The sequence below is a fragment of the Microcaecilia unicolor genome, unplaced genomic scaffold (assembly GCF_901765095.1).
Source record: "Microcaecilia unicolor unplaced genomic scaffold, aMicUni1.1, whole genome shotgun sequence".
NCBI classification, from domain to species: domain Eukaryota; kingdom Metazoa; phylum Chordata; class Amphibia; order Gymnophiona; family Siphonopidae; genus Microcaecilia; species Microcaecilia unicolor.
The window spans coordinates 129,721-148,238 of NW_021963071.1; the positions used below are offsets into that span (position 1 = coordinate 129,721).

General features: G+C 45.2%; 1 protein-coding gene across 2 annotated transcripts in view; it reads left to right on the forward strand.

The window, feature by feature from the left end:
* The first annotated feature begins 3,660 nt into the window (after window positions 1–3,660).
* Window positions 3,661–18,518, forward strand: part of DMAP1 (DNA methyltransferase 1 associated protein 1) — a 69,227-nt gene continuing 54,369 nt past the window's right edge. The window contains exons 1-3 of one of the 2 annotated variants that reach the window (XM_030188725.1): window positions 3,661–3,756; window positions 6,073–6,182; window positions 10,381–10,472. In XM_030188725.1, the coding sequence (XP_030044585.1) occupies window positions 6,081–6,182; window positions 10,381–10,472 (194 nt within the window). In that variant the 5' untranslated portion in view covers window positions 3,661–3,756; window positions 6,073–6,080. Of the gene's footprint in view, window positions 3,757–4,760; window positions 4,789–6,072; window positions 6,183–10,380; window positions 10,473–18,518 lie in introns of those variants that run through there. The other variant, XM_030188726.1, reaches the window with a different exon arrangement.

Here is an 18,518-nt window from a genome sequence, read left to right on the forward strand (position 1 = left end):
GCAGGCTTCTGTTTCTGTGAGTCTGACGTCCTGCACGTGTGTGCAGGACGTCAGACTCACAGAAGCAGAAGCCTGTGCGGCCACATTGGTGATCTGGAAGGGCCGACTTCTACATGGAATGTTGCTAGTGGAATAGCAACATTCCATGTAGAATCTCAAATAGTAGCAACAGTGGAGGAGTGGCCTAGTGGTTAGGGTGGTGGACTCTGATTCTGGGGAACTGGGTTCAATTCCCACTGCAGCTCCTTGTGACTCTGGGCAAGCCACTTAACCCTCCATTGCCCCAGGTACAAATAAGTACCTGTATACAATATGTAAGCCACATTGAGCCTGCCATGAGTGGGAAAGCGTGGGGTACAAATTAATGTTTGTGTGTGTGTTGGGGGGGGGGGGGTTAAATTGTACTTATAAATAGTAAATCTGATTGTTAAGCACCTGATTCTCATAACATAATGTCTGTTTTGGTGACCTTTTACTAGATGAAAAAACATCTGTACAGGAATATTCTAGGGCAATTTTGAATGTTAAATCATTTGAAAATTCTTTGACCAGACTGTACCAATTCTGGTCCCATCCAGAGAATTGCCTTAACAACAGTAGTTAGCTGACACTTTGGGACTTTCCTAGAAGCCAACAAGTTGCAAGATCCGAGACAACATGGTTTTACCAGAGGGAAATCGTGCCAAACTAATCTCATTGAATTCTTTGATTGGGTAACTGGAGAATTGAATCATCGACGTGCTATAGACGTAATCTACTTAGATTTTAGCAAAGCTTTTGACACGGTTCCCCACAGGAGGCTCTTAAATAAACTAGATGGGCTGAAGATAGGTCCCGAAGTGGTGAACTGGATTAGGAACTGGTTGACGGACAGACGACAGAGGGTGGTGGTAAATGGAGTTCGCTCGGAGGAAGGAAAGGTGAGTAGTGGAGTGCAGGGGCGTAGCCAGACTTGCGTGGGAGGAGGGTCCATAGCTCGCAGGGAGGGGGCACATTTTAGCCCCCCCTGCCGCCGCCCCCTCCCGCCGCCATTGTCGCCCCCCCCGTCTCTGCCGACCCCCCTCCCGCCGCGAACCCGCCCTCGCCGCCGCCTACCTTCCGTTTTGCTGGCGGGGACCCCACTCCCCGCCAGCCGACGTCCTCTCCTGTAGAACGCAGCGGCACTGTATGGCAGAGAAAAGTCTTCTTCCTTGCATGCTGATATCCTGCACATTGTACATGCAGGACATCAGACTCAGAGAACAGTTCTCTGAGTCTGACGTCCTGCACGTACAACGTGCAGGACGTCAGCATGCAAGGAAGAAGACTTTTCTCTGCCAGTGCCGCTGTGTTCTACGGGAGAGGACGTTGGCTGGCAGGGAGTGGGGTCCCCCGCCAGCAAAACAGAAGGTAGGCGGTGGCGGGGGCGGGTTCGCCGGGAGGGGGGTCCCCACTGAAATCTACGGGGGCCCAGGCCCCCTCAGGCCCCACGTAGCTACGTCACTGGTGGAGTGCCTCAGGGATCGGTGCTGGGGTCGATTCTGTTCAATATATTTGTGAGTGATATTGCCGAAGGGTTAGAAAGTAAGGTTTGCCTATTTGCGGATGATACTAAGATTTGCAACAGTGGACACCCGGGAGGGAGTGGAAAGCATGAAAAGGGATCTGAGGAAGCTAGAAGAATGGTCTAAGGTTTGGCAATTAAAATTCAATGCGAAGAAATGCAAAGTGATGCATTTAGGGAGTAGAAACCCACGAGAGACTTATGTGTTAGGCGGTGAGAGTCTGATAGGTACTGAGGGGGAGAGGGATCTTGGGGTGATAGTATCCGAGGATCTGAAGGCGACGAAACAGTGTGACAAGGCGGTGGCTGTAGCGAGAAGGTTGCTAGGCTGTATAGAGAGAGGTGTGATCAGCAGAAGAAAGGAAGTGTTGATGCCCCTGTACAAGTCGTTGGTGAGGCCCCACCTGGAGTATTGTGTTCAGTTTTGGAGGCCGTATCTTGTTAAGGGTGTAAAAAGAATTGAAGCGGTGCAAAGAAAAGCTACGAGAATGGTATGGGATTTGCGTTCCAAGACGTATGAGCAGAGACTTGCTGACCTGAACATGTATACCCTGGAGGAAAGGAGGAACAGGGGTGATATGATACAGACGTTCAAATACTTGAAAGGTATTAATCCGCAAATGAACCTTTTCCGGAGATGGGAAGATGGTAGAACGAGAGGACATGAAATGAGATTGAAGGGGGGCAGACTCAGGAAAGATGTCAGGAAGTATTTTTTCACGGAGAGGGTGGTGGATGCTTGGAATGCCCTCCCGCGGGAGGTGGTGGAGATGAAAACGGTAACGGAATTCAAACATGCGTGGGATGTGCATAAAGGAATCCTGTGCAGTAGGAATGGATCCTCAGAAGCTTAGTCAAAATTGAGTGGCGGAGCAGGTGGGGGAAGAGAGGTTGGTGGTTGGGAGGCGAGGATAGTGGAGGGCAGACTTATACCGTCTGTGCCAGAGCCGGTGATGGGAGGCGGGACTGATGGTTGGGAGGCGGGAAATACTGCTGGGCAGACTTGTACGATCTGTGTAGGGTTACCATATTTGCCCTAAGAAAAAAGAGGACACATACCCCGCCCCCTGACACACCTCTTCCCCGCCCCACCCCGCCCCCTATGCAAGACTTCAAGAAAACTGTAATATCTATTCCTTGTATGTCCAGGATTCCCAATGTCTCCCTGTTCACTCTTCCACTTTCATCCTGTCTTCTTATCCAGCATATCTCCCCCATGCTCAACCTCATTCCCAGTTCCAAAATGTCTCCCAGTTTCTTTCCCCCCCCCCCCCCCCCTTTGTCTGTTAAGCTATTAGGAATGAAAAACAAAAATTAGAATATTAGGATGCCTTTGTATCACTCCATTGTGCGACTGCACCTTGAATACTGAGTGCAATTCTGGTCACCGTACCTAAAAAAAAAATATAACGGAAGTAGAAAAGGTATAGAGAAGACAAGAGTGACAAAAATGGCAAACAGGATGACAGACTTCCCTAAGAAGAAAAAGGATAAAGAGGCTAGGGCTCTTCACCTTGGAAAAGAGACAGCTGAAGGGAGGTATGATAGAGGTCTATGAAATAATGAGTGGAGAGGAATGAGTAGACATGATGAACTGCGTATTTACTATTTCCAAAAATACAAGGCCGCCGCCTAGGGGATCATAACAAAACTACTGAGTAGTAAATTGAAAACAAACTGTAGAAAATATTTCTTCACTCACAACGTGGAATTTGTGCCCTGAAAAGGGCAGGTACAAATTCAAGGTAAGGTATACACATATGAGTTTATCTTGGGCAGACTGGATGGACCGTGTAGGTCATTTTCTGCTGTCATCTACTATGTTACTATGTTACCCCTATAAGCAGCCCCTCTAAATGACACAAGGATTTACAATTTAAAGCTAAACTACTACTCTAAGCGATGAAACAATTACTGCCTGTGTATCTACATCCGTACGAATGTCGGAAAATATAAGTGAAATCAACTAAAAAATGTTGCCAACAATAAAGCTTAGTTTGAGTGGATGAGGATGACGGCTGCGCGGGGAAGCGGGAACGCGAGATCACCCAAGTGGCTTCAGCTTTCTGACCTCAATGCCGCCTCCTGACGCAACTTCCTGTTTCCGGTACGGCCAGTCGGGTGGCGGGACGCCTCAGGGAGAGAGCAGCAGTTGTGTCATAGGAGACGGACAGAAGGGAAGTTGTGGCATTGTGGTGGGTGGGCGACCTCAGGTATGAGTTTGCCGGGGGGGGGAGGAGGGGTCCAAAATAGTCTCTTGGAGGTAACGTTACAAAGGGGTTTTTTTTTTATCTAAGCAGAGGCTGGTCCACATCACAAAAGGCCTTTTTCAACATTTGCAGCTGTATCTGCTCCTAAAAAGTAGAAGCCCTTAAGATTTGTGCTTTGCAAAATGTAATAATTCTCACCTCCATCCATGTCCAGCAGCCCTCCTGTGTCCCCTGACCTCCCCCCCCCCCCCCCCCCCACCAACCAGGGTTGCCAGGTGGAAAAATTTTTTCCCACCCAAACGAGCCCAAAACCCGCCCAAAGTCAAACCCCGCCATCATCACCCCCGCCATCGGCCCCGCCCAGAACGTCACTATCCCTGCCCAAAAGGTCACTAACCCCACCCCCCGCGGCCGAAAAACCGCTTAAAAAACCGCCCAAAAGACCCAAAACAAGCCCAAAAAACCGCAACCCTTCGCGGGCAAAAATTTCCTGCGGCGGGTCTCGGAAAACCGCCCAATTGGGCGGTAAAACCGCCCACCTGGCAACACTGCCCATGTCCAACAACCCTCCTCATTCCTTTGGCCTCCTCTCCCCTGCCCTCCCCCCATGCCCAGCAACTCTCCTTTCTCCCCCCATGTCCAGCTACCCTCCTCGCCGCTGCTCCCGCCCCCCTCCGTGCCGGGCCCCCACCACTGACATGAGAGCGCCTCTCACCTCCGTGTGAAAGCGCTGCAGGCAGCAGCAGATCGCTCTGCTGCTGCCTGCAGCACTTCCACACGGAGGTGAGAGGCACTGTCACGTCAGTGCAGGGGGCCCGATATGGAGGGGGGCGGGAGCAGCGACGACGACATCGGGGATGGGGGGTGGTGGAGGTTGGTGCGCCGGCGATGTTGGTTCGTTTCAACTTTCCAGGCTCCAGCGGCAGGCCACGTCTGCCATCCAACTCCGTTTCCCTCTCTGTTCCGCCCTCTGACGTCATCACGTCTTGACGCGAGGGCAGGACAGAGAGGGAAGTCTCTACTGCGCATTTCCAGGTGAGTCGGTCACTTGCCATTTATATGTTTGATGTGTGCCAAACAGGGGCGTAGCCAGACTTCAACAGTAGGGGGGGTCCAGAGCCGAGGTGAGGGGGCACATTTTAGCCTCCCCCCCCCCCGGCGCCGCCACCGCCGACTCCCCACCAGCCAGCCATTGCCAACACCTCCAAAAACTTTGACCCCCCCCTTGCCGATGACCCTCTCGACCCCCCCCCCCCCCACCTGCCATCGCTTACCTTTGCTGGCGGGGGACTCCAACCCCCGCCAGCCGAAGTCTTCTTCCTTCGGTTTCTGACGTCCTGCACATACAACGTGCAGGACGTCAGACTCAGAAACAGAACAAAGCCTTGCAATCTGCAGGGCTTCGTTCTGTTTCTGTGAGTCTGACGTCAGAGGCAGAAACCAAACAAAGGAAGAAGACTTTGGCTGGCGGGGGTTGGGGGTCCCCCGTCAGCAAAGGTAGCAGGCAGCAGGTTGGCGGCGGGAGGGGGGGGGGTTGAGAGGGTCGCCGGCAGGGGGGTCCAGGGCCAAATCCTCGGGGGCCCAAGCCCCCGTGGCCCCATAGCAGCTACGCCCCTGGTGCCAAAAGATCGTGTGTGTTTTTTTACATGCACTGCACGCTCGTGTGCTCAGGGGTGTAGTTTGAGTTCCCCAAGGACAGAGTTACAATGCAAATACTTTACAAAATACACCTGCAGAGCTGCCTTGCTACCCATTCCAGAAGGGAGACTGTTTGGCCGGTCCTGGATTTCTGCCAACCTCACCCTGGTGCATTATGGGACCTGTAGCACTGCTTTCAATGAATAGAATCATGGAGTACAAATGCTACACTGCTTTGACCGGCCAAAAAGTCTCCCTCTTGGAATGGGTAACTTGGCAGCTCTGCACCTGTACATGCACATATTTGCACTATCTTTCGTGCGTGTGTTCATTTGAGGGGTGGGGGGTGGGATTTTGATAAGATTCCTTTCTGTGGTTACAATCAAAGGGTTTTACATATTATATGCGGGTACTTATTTTGTATCTGGGGCCCACAGTCACAAGGAGCTGCTTTTGGAGTCGAACCCAGTACGCCAGGTTCTTAGACCACCACACTAACCATTAGGCTACTCCTCCGCTCCCATTTGAATTTCTGTGCCATCAGAATGAGTTCGAGGTGTCTGCTTTTATAAAATTACCCTGGTGCCTCAGAAGCATTAATCACTGGAAGGATGCATTAGCCTCCACCACAAGGGATAGTCTGTGGCACAAATTTTACTGTTTCTTTTGGCTTCTTGTCAGAGGGCAACATGACAACCGGTGCAGATGTTCGGGATATCCTGGAGCTGGGAGGCGGAGACTCTGAGAACACAGGAATAATCAGTAAAAAGGATATTATAAACTCGGACAAGGTAAGAGAATCCCAGCCCAATAGCAAGAGGATGTCCAATCACTCACTTGCAAAAGTTAATTTAAAAAATACATGTGATAAAATTATTTATTTATTTATTTGTTGAATTTGTATCCCACATTTTCCCACCTATTTGCAGGCTCAATGTGGCTTACATAATGCCGTAGTGGTGCCACTTCCGGATATGAGAAATGCAAAGTGGTATAGCATGTAAATGATAGGGTATATTACAAAGTGATATTACCTTAGTAGTCATGGATGATACAGTAATTTACATTATGGCGTAGTGGCGATCACCATTTCCGGATTTGAAAGATACAAAGTGGTATAGCTTTGTAATTCTTTGATGAAAGAGTAGATTACAAGGTGGTATTGCATTAAAGACCATAGAAGATAAATTATAGGGTAGTTAGTCAAATTTAGAAAGTTCTGGTATGGGAAGTAAGGTGGTGGTGCATAATGCGTTATGCGTGTCCAATTAGTGAGGTAGTCCGGTGTTTGTCTTTGTTTAGTTTTGTTGATATTTCGTTGTCTGTTATTTAGGATGAATCATTGTGGTATGCCTTATGCAACAGGTTGGTTTTCCGTAGTTTTCGGAAGTTTGGTAGGTCGTGCATTGTTTTTATGACATTAGGCAGTGCGTTGCATAGTTGCGCACTTATGTAGGAGAAGCTGGATGCATAGATTGATTTATATTTGAGTTCTTTGCAACTGGGGTAATGGAGGTTCAAAAATGTGCGTGCTGACCTTTTTGTGTTCCTGGTTGGCAGATCTACGAGGTCTGACATGTAGATCGGGGCTTCACCGTGAACGATTTTGTGGACCAAGGTGCAGACTTTGAACGCAATACGTTCTTTAAGTGGGAGCCAGTGTAGTTTTTCTCTTAGGGGTTTGGCGCTTTCGTATTTCGATTTTCCGAATATGAGTCTGGCTGCTGTGTTTTGGGCCGTTTGGAGTTTCTTAATGATTTGTTCTTTGCAACCCACATATTTTGCAACTTTGCAGCTTGTTTGAAAATTGCTGAGCTTTACTAATAACATCTAGTTTTCGCCATCACCTTTTCTAAAAGGCCACCTAAAGATCATCACATACGATCACACCCAAGTCCCGCTCCTCTTTCGTGCACAAAAGTGCTTTACCCCCTAAACTGTACTGTTCCCTTGGGTTTTTACAACCCAAGTGCCTTCTCAGGAGTACCCCCAATCTCTGGAATTTACTACCAGGAGGCTAGGTATAACTCAAGACTTCCTGTACTTCAGGAAACAGGTGAAAGCCTGGCTCTTCTCCCAAGCTTTTAATATATAGGGTGACTGATTATACACCACTCTGCATCTGGAGTAGCTTGCTACACACACTGTAACTTAGACCAGTTCTATATATCTTGTTTAACTGTACAAAGAACTTGCCTAGAGTTTAGCCACCCATCTGTTCATCCCAACTGATTCTGTATCACCCATCTTGTCGTTCCCCCCCCCCCCCCCCCCCCCCCCCCCCGGTCTGTATTTCTGCACTTGGACCCTCAGCTACATGGTAAGCTGTGTTGATGTTTCATTAGTATTATACTGATATATGATATCTCTGTTATTTGAATTTCAGTGCTGTTAAGTGTGTGTATTTTTGATATTATTTCATGGGGGTCCTATTAGGTTTTAATTTCCTGTTCTCAAGTTTATCTCATTTATTGTATTTATGTTTATATTTGGCCACGTTTATATTGTTATGCTGTTAACAAAATCGTAAATTTTATGTTAAATTGCACCTGCTGTACACTGCCTTGGGTGAATCTCTTCATAAAGGTGGTTAATAAATCCCAATTAATAAGTAAACCTAGGATAATACACTGTATTATAGGGATTATAAAAAGAGCATGCATGAACATGAGAATAGCCGTGCTAGGTCAAACCAATGGTCCATCTAGCCCAGTATCCTGCTTCCAACAGTGGCCAATCCAGGTCACAAGTACCTGGCAGAAACCCAAAAAGTAGCAACATTCCATTCTACCATTCCCAGGGCAAGCAGTGGCTTCCCCCACGTCCATCTTAATAACAGACTGTGGCGTTTTCCTCCAGAAACTTGTCCAAGCCTTTTTTAAACCCCAGTTTGCTAACCGCCGTTACCACAGCCTCCGGCAATGAGTTCCAGAGCTTATCTATTCTTTGAGTGAAAAAATCTTTCCTCCTGTTCGTTTTAAAAGTATTTCCATGTAATTTCATTGTGTCCCCTGGTCTTTGTACTTTTTGAAAGAGTGAAAAATTAATTAACGTTTTACCCATTCTACACCACCAGGATTTTATAAACCTCAGTCATATCCCCCCTCAGCTGTCTGTTTTCCCAGCTGAAGAGCCCTAACCTCTTTAGCCTTTTCTCATATGGGAGCAATTCCATCACCTTTATCATTTTGGTCACTCTTCTTTGAACCTGTTCTAATTCCACTATATCTTTTTTGAGATGTGGTGACCAGAATTGAATGCAGTACTCGAGATGAGATTGCACCATGAAGTGATACAGAAGCATTATAATATTCTTGGTCATATTTTTCATCTCTTTCCTAATAATTTTTTGGCTGTCACCACAATCTGGGCAGAAGATTTCAGCGTCTATAATGACACCTAGATCTTTTTCTCGAGTGCTGACTCCTAAGGTGGACCCTATCATCAGGTAACTGATTGAGATGAGTCTTCCCAATGTGTATCACTTTGCATTTGTCCATATTTAAATTTCATCTTCCATTTGAATACTCAAGTCTTCCAGTCTTCCTGCAGTTTTTCAGAGTCTGCATGTGTTTTAACAACCTTGGATTTAATCACCTCACTCATTCTGATTTCCAGATTATTTATACATGTTAAATATCACTGGTCCCAGTACAGATCCCTGCGGCACTCCACTATTCATCCTCCTCCATTGAGAAAAATGGCCATTTAACCCAACCCTCTGTTTTCTGTCCAATAACCAATTCCTAATCCACAGAAGAAAATTGCCAGCTATTCCATGACTCTGATTTTCTCAGGAGTCTCTCTCATGAGGGACTTTGTCAAAGTCTTTCTGAAAATCTAGATTCACTACATCAACCGGTTCACCTTTATATCCACATGTTTATTCATGCCTTCAGAGAAAAGGAAGCAAATTGGTGAGGCAAGACTTCCCTTGGCTGAACCCATGCTGACTCTGTCTCATAAAACCAGGTTTATTTATGTGTTCTGTAATTTTATTCTTTATAATAGTTTCCACTATTTTACCCGGCACCGATGTCAGGCTTCTCAGTCTGTAATGTCCCAGATCACCCCAGGAACCCTTTTTAAAAATCAGCGTCACATTGGCCACCCTCCAGTCTTCAATATGTCATTGCAGTGCTGCCTTTTAAGCTATTGGAGAAACATCTCAGCTCAGGGCAATTCATTTCAAGATAAGTGGCTTATGTGGGGGGTTTTTCTTTTCTTTTTTTTAGAAGTTTGAGAGGACAGTGCGTATAAAACAACATGCAGTGTTGGAAAAGGGGTGCCCTTAGCTTGGCAGACATGTTTGGCACATTTTTGATTTTTGAGCAAATTGTTTCACATCTTTCTAATTGTTTTTGAATTAGTTTGAATTTATTTAAGTCATAGTAAATAAGTGCTGAATTGAATCAAATTGAGTATAATAAAAAAATAAGGTTAATTCCTGGACCAAATTGTTTCTGGATTGTAATGTGAGGAGTGAGGTGTGATTTTCTTTGTTTTTAATGTGTTTTTCTCCTATATTTTGATAGCTGAATTTCAAAATGCAGGTGTTACTTCTGTCTCTTCTAGCAAGAGAAATAGCTTTGTATTTAGAATTTCTCATTTCTATCCATTGAGTTATTTGAACATTAAGATGTGACTATACAGTTTATTATTGTCGTAACTCAGACTGAAAAACATCCCTCTGTTTACTTTAAGGTTGGCTGTTTCCTAGGGGTAAACACTAGGTGGAATATAGGATGTTTCATGTTCACATATGAAGCTGTAGCTGTCGATGTTACAAAAAGACTTAGAACCTGTGTAGAGATCTGGAATCGTGTAACTGTACAATTACAACTTGTTTATTGTATTACTAGATAATCGTGTTTTCCTCCCAGAGAAGTTAGTCTTATGTTCCCTGATTGGAAATTGTATAAAAATTCTTGTGAACGCTATAGAAGATGTATGAGCACCTGTAGCAGTTCTGGTTCTGTTTTATCGTAGAAAAAATCCAAGAAATCTGCAGAAACCCTGACCTTCAAGAGGCCGGAAGGGATGCATCGAGAAGTCTATGCACTATTGTACTCGGACAAGAAGTAAGTGAGGGGTTCTGTACACCAGACCAGGCTGCCTTTATTACTATTCATTGCAGTGGCCTAACCTGTGCTCTATCCATCTGATGGCACCAAATCCACAGCTGGAAGATGTCTGACAGTGTCCCATGCTGAAAGAGCGGAGCTGCTGTTTTTCTTCCCATCTCTGTGCTGTAGGGACTGAGGACGTGAACAGGGTTCTATGACCATGCTGGTTTTGTCAAGGACGCTCTTGCACTGGAGTACTGTTCTAGGAAAGTACTGCAGTTCAACATTTTTATTCCAGTTCAAGAAGGCTTCTAGGTAGAAAAACTGTGACAGTAAGTGGTTTGTCTAGTTCAGAAAAGCATGTTTTGAACAGTTTCAGAAATAAGGTATGCTTAAATGAGACTGAGCAAAGAACTGAGGCAGTGGGGACTGCTCTTTCCCCCTGTAAAAAGAACATAAAAATAGCCATATGGTCCATCTAGCCCAATATCCTGCTTCTAGCAGTGACCAGTCCAGGTCACAAGTAATTGGCAGAAACCCAAATAGTGACAACATTCCATGCTACCAATCCCAGGGCAAGCAGTGATTTCCCCATGTCTCTCTCAATGGCAGACTATGGACTTTTCCTCCTGGAACTTGTCCAAACCTTTTTTTATACCCAGATATGCTAACCACTGTTAACGCATCCTCTAGAAGTAATGAGTTTCGGAGCTTAACTATTCGTTGAGTGAAAAAATATTTCCTCCTATTTGTTTTAAAAGTATTTCAGTTTAACTTCATTGAGGGTCCCCTGGTCTTTGTACTTTTTGAAATAGTAAAAACTTAATTCACTTTTTCCCGGTCTACACCACTCAGGATTTTATAAACCTCAATCATATCCCTCCTCAGCCGTCTCTTTTCCAAGATGAAGAGCCCTAACCTCTTTAGCCTTTCCTCATGTAAGAGGAGTTCCATCCCCTTTATCGTTTTGGTCGTGCTGCGTTATATTTATTTCTCTACCTTTGCTTTGTATAGTCATAAAATTAGACTATTTGATAACTATGTATTGTCATGTTAGGTTGCTATTATTGTTATCTAATCTTATTTTGATTTATCTTCCAGTTATCTTCTCCAAACCTTTTTTTGGGTGTTAGAGGAGTATAAGCTTTAGGTGAAGTAAAGTAAAAATTCTTTGAAGTTAACAGGGAACACATTTAAGAATGTATTTTTTTTTTCACCCAGTACACAGTTAAGCTGTGGAGGATGTGGCAAAGGCAGTCGGTGTCCCTGTGGTTGAAAGGAGTTTGGACAAGCTCCTGGAGGAAAAGTCCATGAATGGTTATTAGACATGTAGATGTGGAAAGCCACTTACTCCTGAGAAGAAGCTGCAGGAAATTGATCTATCTTGTGGGAAACTGCCAAGTATTGCCTGGTGATCTGGATTGCCTACTGTTAGAAACAGGATACTAGGCTTGACGGACCTCGACCTGACCCAGTAGGTCACATCTCTTGGAGAGGATTCATATCAAACATATAAAAGGCAAGTGACCGACTCACCTGCAAATGCGCAGTAGAGACTTCCCTCTCTGTCCCGCCCTCGCGTCAAGACGTGATGACGTCAGAGGGCGGAACAGAGAGGGAAACGGAGTCGGACGCTGCCGCTGGAGCCTGGAAACGAACATCGTGCGCACCAACCTCCCCATCCCCACCGCCGCTCCCGCCCCCCTCTGTATCGGGCCCCCTGCACTGACCTGACAGCGCCTCTCACCTCCGTTTGGAAGCACTGCAGGCAACAGCAGAGCGATCTGCTGCTGCCTGCAACACTTTCACACGGAGGTGAGAGGCACTGTCAGGTCAGTGCAGGGGGCCCGGCACGGAGGGGGGAGGGAGCGGCTGCGAGGAGGGTAGCTGGAAGTCTCGCCCGTTTTAGTGGGCTTTTAACATAGTAACATAGTAGATGACGGCAGAAAAAGACCTGCATGGTCCATCCAGTCTGCCCAACAAGATAAACTCATATGTGTATACCTTACCTTGATTTGTACCTGCCTTTTTTAGGGCACAGACCGTACAAGTCTGCCCAGCAGTATTTCCCGCCTCCCAACCACCAGTCCCGCCTCCCATCTCCGGCTCTGGCACGGACCGTATAAGTCTGCCCTCCACTATCCTCGCCTCCCAACCACCAACCTCTCTTCCCCCACCTGCTTCGCCACCCAATTTCGGCTAAGCTTCTGAGGATCCATTCCTTCTGCAAAGGATTCCTTTATGCATATCCCACGCATGTTTGAATTCCATTACCGTTTTCATCTCCACCACCTCCCGCGGGAGGGCATTCTAAACATCCACCACCCTCTCCGTGAAAAAATACTTCCTGACATCTTTCCTGAGTCTGCCCCCCTTCAATCTCATTTCATGTCCTCTTGTTCTACCGCCTTCCCATCTCCGGAAAAGATTCGTTTGCGGATTAATACCTTTCAAGTATTTGAACGTCTGTATCATATCACCCCTGTTCCTCCTTTCCTCCAGGGTATACATGTTCAGGTCCACAAGTCTCTCCTCATACATCTTAGAACGCAAATCCCATACCATTAACGGCTAGTATTCTATAAATACATGTGCACATTTACACCCCATAATAACTTTGGACTTATACATCCAGTCCAAGCAAACCTTTTCACGTGTCTGTGGGGTAAGGACAATGATATTGATGGCTAAAGCCTAGCCAGATTGCAGGAGCTTGAAAAAGATCATGGTGACCTAGAGAACTAAAAGCAGAACTAGAGCAGCCATCTTGAACTTAATCCTCCTGCTTGCAAAAGGAGACTAAGTTTATGGTTGGCATTTTAGGTACTTTGTAACTTTGCTACATGTATTGCTAAGTTTTGTTTATTTTTTGTTAACCTTTTGGGTGTTTCGGGGGAAGGACTGTTGCCTTTCAGTTATTTGATATGGCCTGTTACTTCCCTAGCAAGATTAGGAATGTGTTTATTATATGAGGAATTTCTACTTATTACAGATTTTGTTTCCCTTTGTATTATTCTCATGGCCTATTCTACTTTAGAATGCAGCATATATTTATTTATTTATTATTTATTTATTTAGATTTGCTCATACCTTTTTCAGTAGTAGCTCAAGGTGAGTTTCATTCAGGTACTCTGGATATTTCTCTGTCCCAGGAGGGCTCACAATCTAAGTTTGTACCTGAGGCAATGGAGGGTTAAGTGACTTGCCCAAGATCACAAGGAGCAGCAGTGGGATTTGAACCGGCCACCTCTGGATTGCAAGACCGGTGCTCTAACCCCTAGGCCACTCCTCCAGTAGCAACATTCCATGTAGAATCTCAAATAGTAGGAACATTCCATGTAGAATCTTCAATAGTAGCAACATTCCGTGTAGCATCTCAAATAGTAGGAACATTCCACGTAGAATCTTCAATAGTAGCAATATTCCATATATTTATTTATTTAGATTTTGCTCACCCCTTTTTCAGCAGTAGCTCAAGGTGAGTTACATTCAGGTACTCTGGATATTTCTCTGTTCCTCCTGAGGCAATGGAGGGTTAAGTGACTTGTCCAAGATCACAAGGAGCAACAGTGGGATTTGAACCGGCCACCTCTGGATTGCAAGACCGGTGCTCTAACCCCTAGGCCACTCCTCCACTAGCAACATTCCATGTAGAATCTCAAATAGTAGGAACATTCCATGTAGAATCTTCAATAGTAGCAACATTCCGTGTAGAATCTCAAATAGTAGGAACATTCCACGTAGAATCTTCAATAGTAGCAACATTCCGTGTAGAATCTCAAATAGTAGGAACATTCCACGTAGAATCTTCAATAGTAGCAATATTCCATATATTTATTTATTTAGATTTTGCTCACCCCTTTTTCAGCAGTAGCTCAAGGTGAGTTACATTCAGGTACTCTGGATATTTCTCTGTTCCTCCTGAGGCAATGGAGGGTTAAGTGACTTGTCCAAGATCACAAGGAGCAACAGTGGGATTTGAACCGGCCACCTCTGGATTGCAAGACCGGTGCTCTAACCACTAGGCCACTCCTCCACAATATATTCCACAAATGAGCCCCTAAGTATCGTAATTGTGTGTGCATATTTTCGAAAGACAAAAACTTTTTAAAAGTGTCATAAAGCAGCATTTGGACAAATTTCTTCTCAAAACATCCACAAAACAGGTTTCAAAAATAACCGATTTAGACGTTTATCTATGCAGTTAAAGCATAAGAGTAGCCATACTGGCTCAGAACAATAGTCCATCTAGCCCAGTATCCTGTTTTCCAAACAGTGGCCAAGCCAGGTCACAAGTACATGGCAGAAACTCAAATCGTGGCAACACTCAAATCCCAGGGCAAGTCTCAATAGCAGAGTGGAGAGTGGCATGGTGGCTTTTCTGTGGAGCATGTGCACTTCTGCTGGGAGGTTGGGATAGGCAGTGGTGTAAAGGAGGTGTGCCTTTGGCCAGCTCAATGTACTTTAGTGAGCTGCTGCCAATGTTCCTGTCAGTATGTAGCCATGGGCTAGGATGTGGAGGGAGGGAGGAGGTCCATAAAAATGCAGGCCCTCATAAGAGTAGCCATACTGGGTCAGACCAATGGTCCATCTAGCCCAGTATCCTGTTTTCCAAACAGTGGCCAAGCCAGGTCACAAGTACCTGGCAGAAACCCAAATCATGGCAACACTCCATACTACAAATCCCAGGGCAAGCAGTTGCTTCCCATGTCTGTCTCAATAGCAGACTATGGATTTTTCCTCCAGGAATTTGTCCAAACCTTTTTAAAACCCAGATACGCTAACCGCTGTTACTACCTCCTCTGGCAAAGAGTTCCAGAGTTTAATTATTCGTTGAGTGATAAAATATTTCCTCCTATTTTGTTTAAAAAATATTTCCATGTAACTTTGAGTGTCCCCTAGTCTTTGTGCTTTTGGAATGAGAAAAAAAAACAATTTACCTCTACCGCTGAGGATTTTGTAGACCTCAATCATATCTCCCCACAGTGAGCCCAAATCACAAGGGAGTGTGTCGGGGGCATTGTAGAGGCGGGTTAGGACATGCCTAATACTTGGACGTTTATAATAATATTGGAAGAAAGCAAAAACATCTAGGGTGAAAATTCATTTTGGTCTAGACCTATTTTTACAACAAAGCACAAAAAGGTGGCCTAAATGACCAGATGACTACTGGAGGGATTCAGGGATGACCCCCCCCCCCTCCCACCCCCCCCAAAAAATGTGAATAGAAATATTACTTACCAGCCTCTATGACAGCTTCAGATCTTATAGCCAGGTTTATTAGCTCAGCAAGCAGGTCCCTGGGGTAGTGTAGTGGTGGATGCAGTGCACTGTTGAGAGCTGGACTCGGGCCCATATCTCTATACCTGTTTCACTTGTGGTGGAAACTATGAGCCCTCCGTACCTCACCAAAACCCTACTGTACCCACTTTTAGGTGACCCTTTCCCCCCATAAGGGCTATTGTAGTACTGTTCAGTTGGAGGCAGTGGGTTTTCAAGAGCTCAGCCAACAAGATAATGAAGTAAGGGTGAAATGTGTACCTGGAAGTATTTATATGGAGTCTGCAGCAATACCCCATTGCTCTCCTGGGATGTCTGTTTGGCCAGTTTGCTAAAAATGCTGGCTCCTTCTACATCCCAATGACTTGATTTTCTGTGTGTTTCAATTGTTTTTTTTTTTTTTTTTTTTTAAATGGCCCAAAATGATAAACGTACTGAGCACAGAAACATCTGGCAAGGGGCCGTTTTCAGGAAAAAACAAAAAGTTTTGCTGTTTCGAAAATGGCTTTATTTCATATTTAGATTTTTGGTCGTTTAGCGCTAAACTTCCAAAGTCCGACCTAGACTTCGTATCGAAAATGCCCCTTCACATGACTTTTGGTTTTGCATCCAGTCCACACCAAATTTTCAAGAGATGATGAGTAAAGAAGAGTCATGCATGGGTATTATTCCATATCCATCCAGGCATTACGTTATGTTACATTACAAACCGGTCTTAATTCCGCGATAGCCTTTACAGTTCAATGCAGATGACACTTAGAGAATACCAGAACAATTTATCTGGGATAAACATAAGTACATAAGTAATGCCATACTGAGAAAAGACCAAGGGTCCATCGAGCCCAGCATCCTGTCCACGACAGCGGCCAATCCAGGCCAAGGGCACCTGGCAAGCTTCCCAAACGTACAAAACTAGTCATAGAATATAACAGTCAACCTACATTTCTTTAAAGAAAAAGGTTTATAAGTGGCGTACAAAAACTACGATATTACTGTTGGAAACACTCAACAGAAGGTAGAGAGTTCCAAACAGATGTGGCCTGATAGTGCAGAGATGATGATAGCTGCTGCATGACTTCTGTTCCGCCAGTGTCGCTATGCTCATATTAGCCCTCTCCTCAAGTCACTTCATTGGCGCCCAATCCATATCTGCATACATTTCAGACTCCTCATATTGACTTAAGTGCCTTCACTCTGCAGCTCCTCAGCACCTCTCCACTCTTATCTCTCCCTACATTCCTCCCCGGGAACTTCGTTCATCGGATAAATCTCTCGTATCTGTACCCTTCTCCTCCACTGCTAACTCCAGACTTCCTGAGCCGGTATGTCAAGCCCCATCTCTGGCCATCTTCAAATCTAGGCTAAGAGCCCACCTTTTTGATGCTGCTTTTAACTCCTAACCTTTACTCGTTCAGTACCCGTATTTTATCATTGCCACCTTAGTAATTCCCTTATCTCTTATTTGTCCTGTTTGTCCTAATTTTTTTTTTTTTTTACATTTGTACCCCGCGCTTTCCCACTCATGGCAGGCTCAATGCGGCTTATATGGGGCAATGGAGGGTTAAGTGACTTGCCCAGAGTCACAAGGAGCTGCCTGTGCCTGAAGTGGGAATCGATCGAACTCAGTTCCTCAGGTCCCCAGGACCAAAGTCCACCACCCTAACCACTAGGCCACTCCTCCACTGTTGCTACTATTGGAGATTCTACATGGAATGTTGCTATTCCACTAGCAGCATTCCATGTAGAAGTCGGCCCTTGCAGATCACCAATGTGGCTGCGCAGGCTTCTGCTTCTGTGAGTCTGACATCCTGCACGTACGTGCAGGACGTCAGACTTACAGAAACAGAAGCCTGCCTACATGGAATGTTGCTAGTGGAATAGCAACAATCCATGTAGAATCTCCAATAGTAGCAACATTCCAATGCCGCTTACATGGGGCAATGGAGGGTTAAGTGACTTGCCCAGAGTCAGAAGGAGCTGCCTGTGCCTGAAGTGGGAATCGAACTCAGTTCCTCAGTTCCCCAGGACCAAAGTCCACCACCCTAACCACTAGGCCACTCCTCCACTCAGGTCTGTCTAGTAGGGACTGTCTCTTATATGTTCAGTGTACAGCGCTGTGTAGGTCTTGTAGCGCTATAGAAATAAGTAGTAGTAGTAAAAAACGTAATTGAGTTTACAGACGGAAAACGTAACATTAATTGACCCCATAAAAGTTGTTTGTCCAGAAGCGAAAATGGTATATGCACAGATAAGAGGGAGCAGAACCATATAGAGATTGAAAAACTAACATGCATAGTTTAAAATTAACTCTTGCCATAATCGATAGTCAGTGGAGCTTGTAAAAAATAAGGCTTAACTGAGTCAGCCGCCTTCAATGAGTAAATCATCCTTGTAGCCAGATTTTGAACTGTCTGCAATGTTTTCAGCCTACATAGACTACATTACAGTAATCAAAGTTTGAAAAGTAAAAAGGACTGAACTACAAGCCTAAAAGATGGCAATTCAAAATATTTCCGAACAATTCGTAATTTCATTAACAGAAAAAAGGAAAACTATCTTATTTACCTGATTAAGCATAGTGAGCTGACTATCTTCCTCAACCTCCGTTTGGAAAAGGAAGTTACAATTTTTTAGTATTCGGTGACTTTCTTAGCTGTGTTACTTCAGACATTTACTAATGCACAGAAAGAAATCCTCGAAAGATCACAATCCTAATGTGCTCCTGCCTAGGAAGGGTTGGAGGAGAAGGTACCACTACAAATCATTTCTATGGCGCTACCA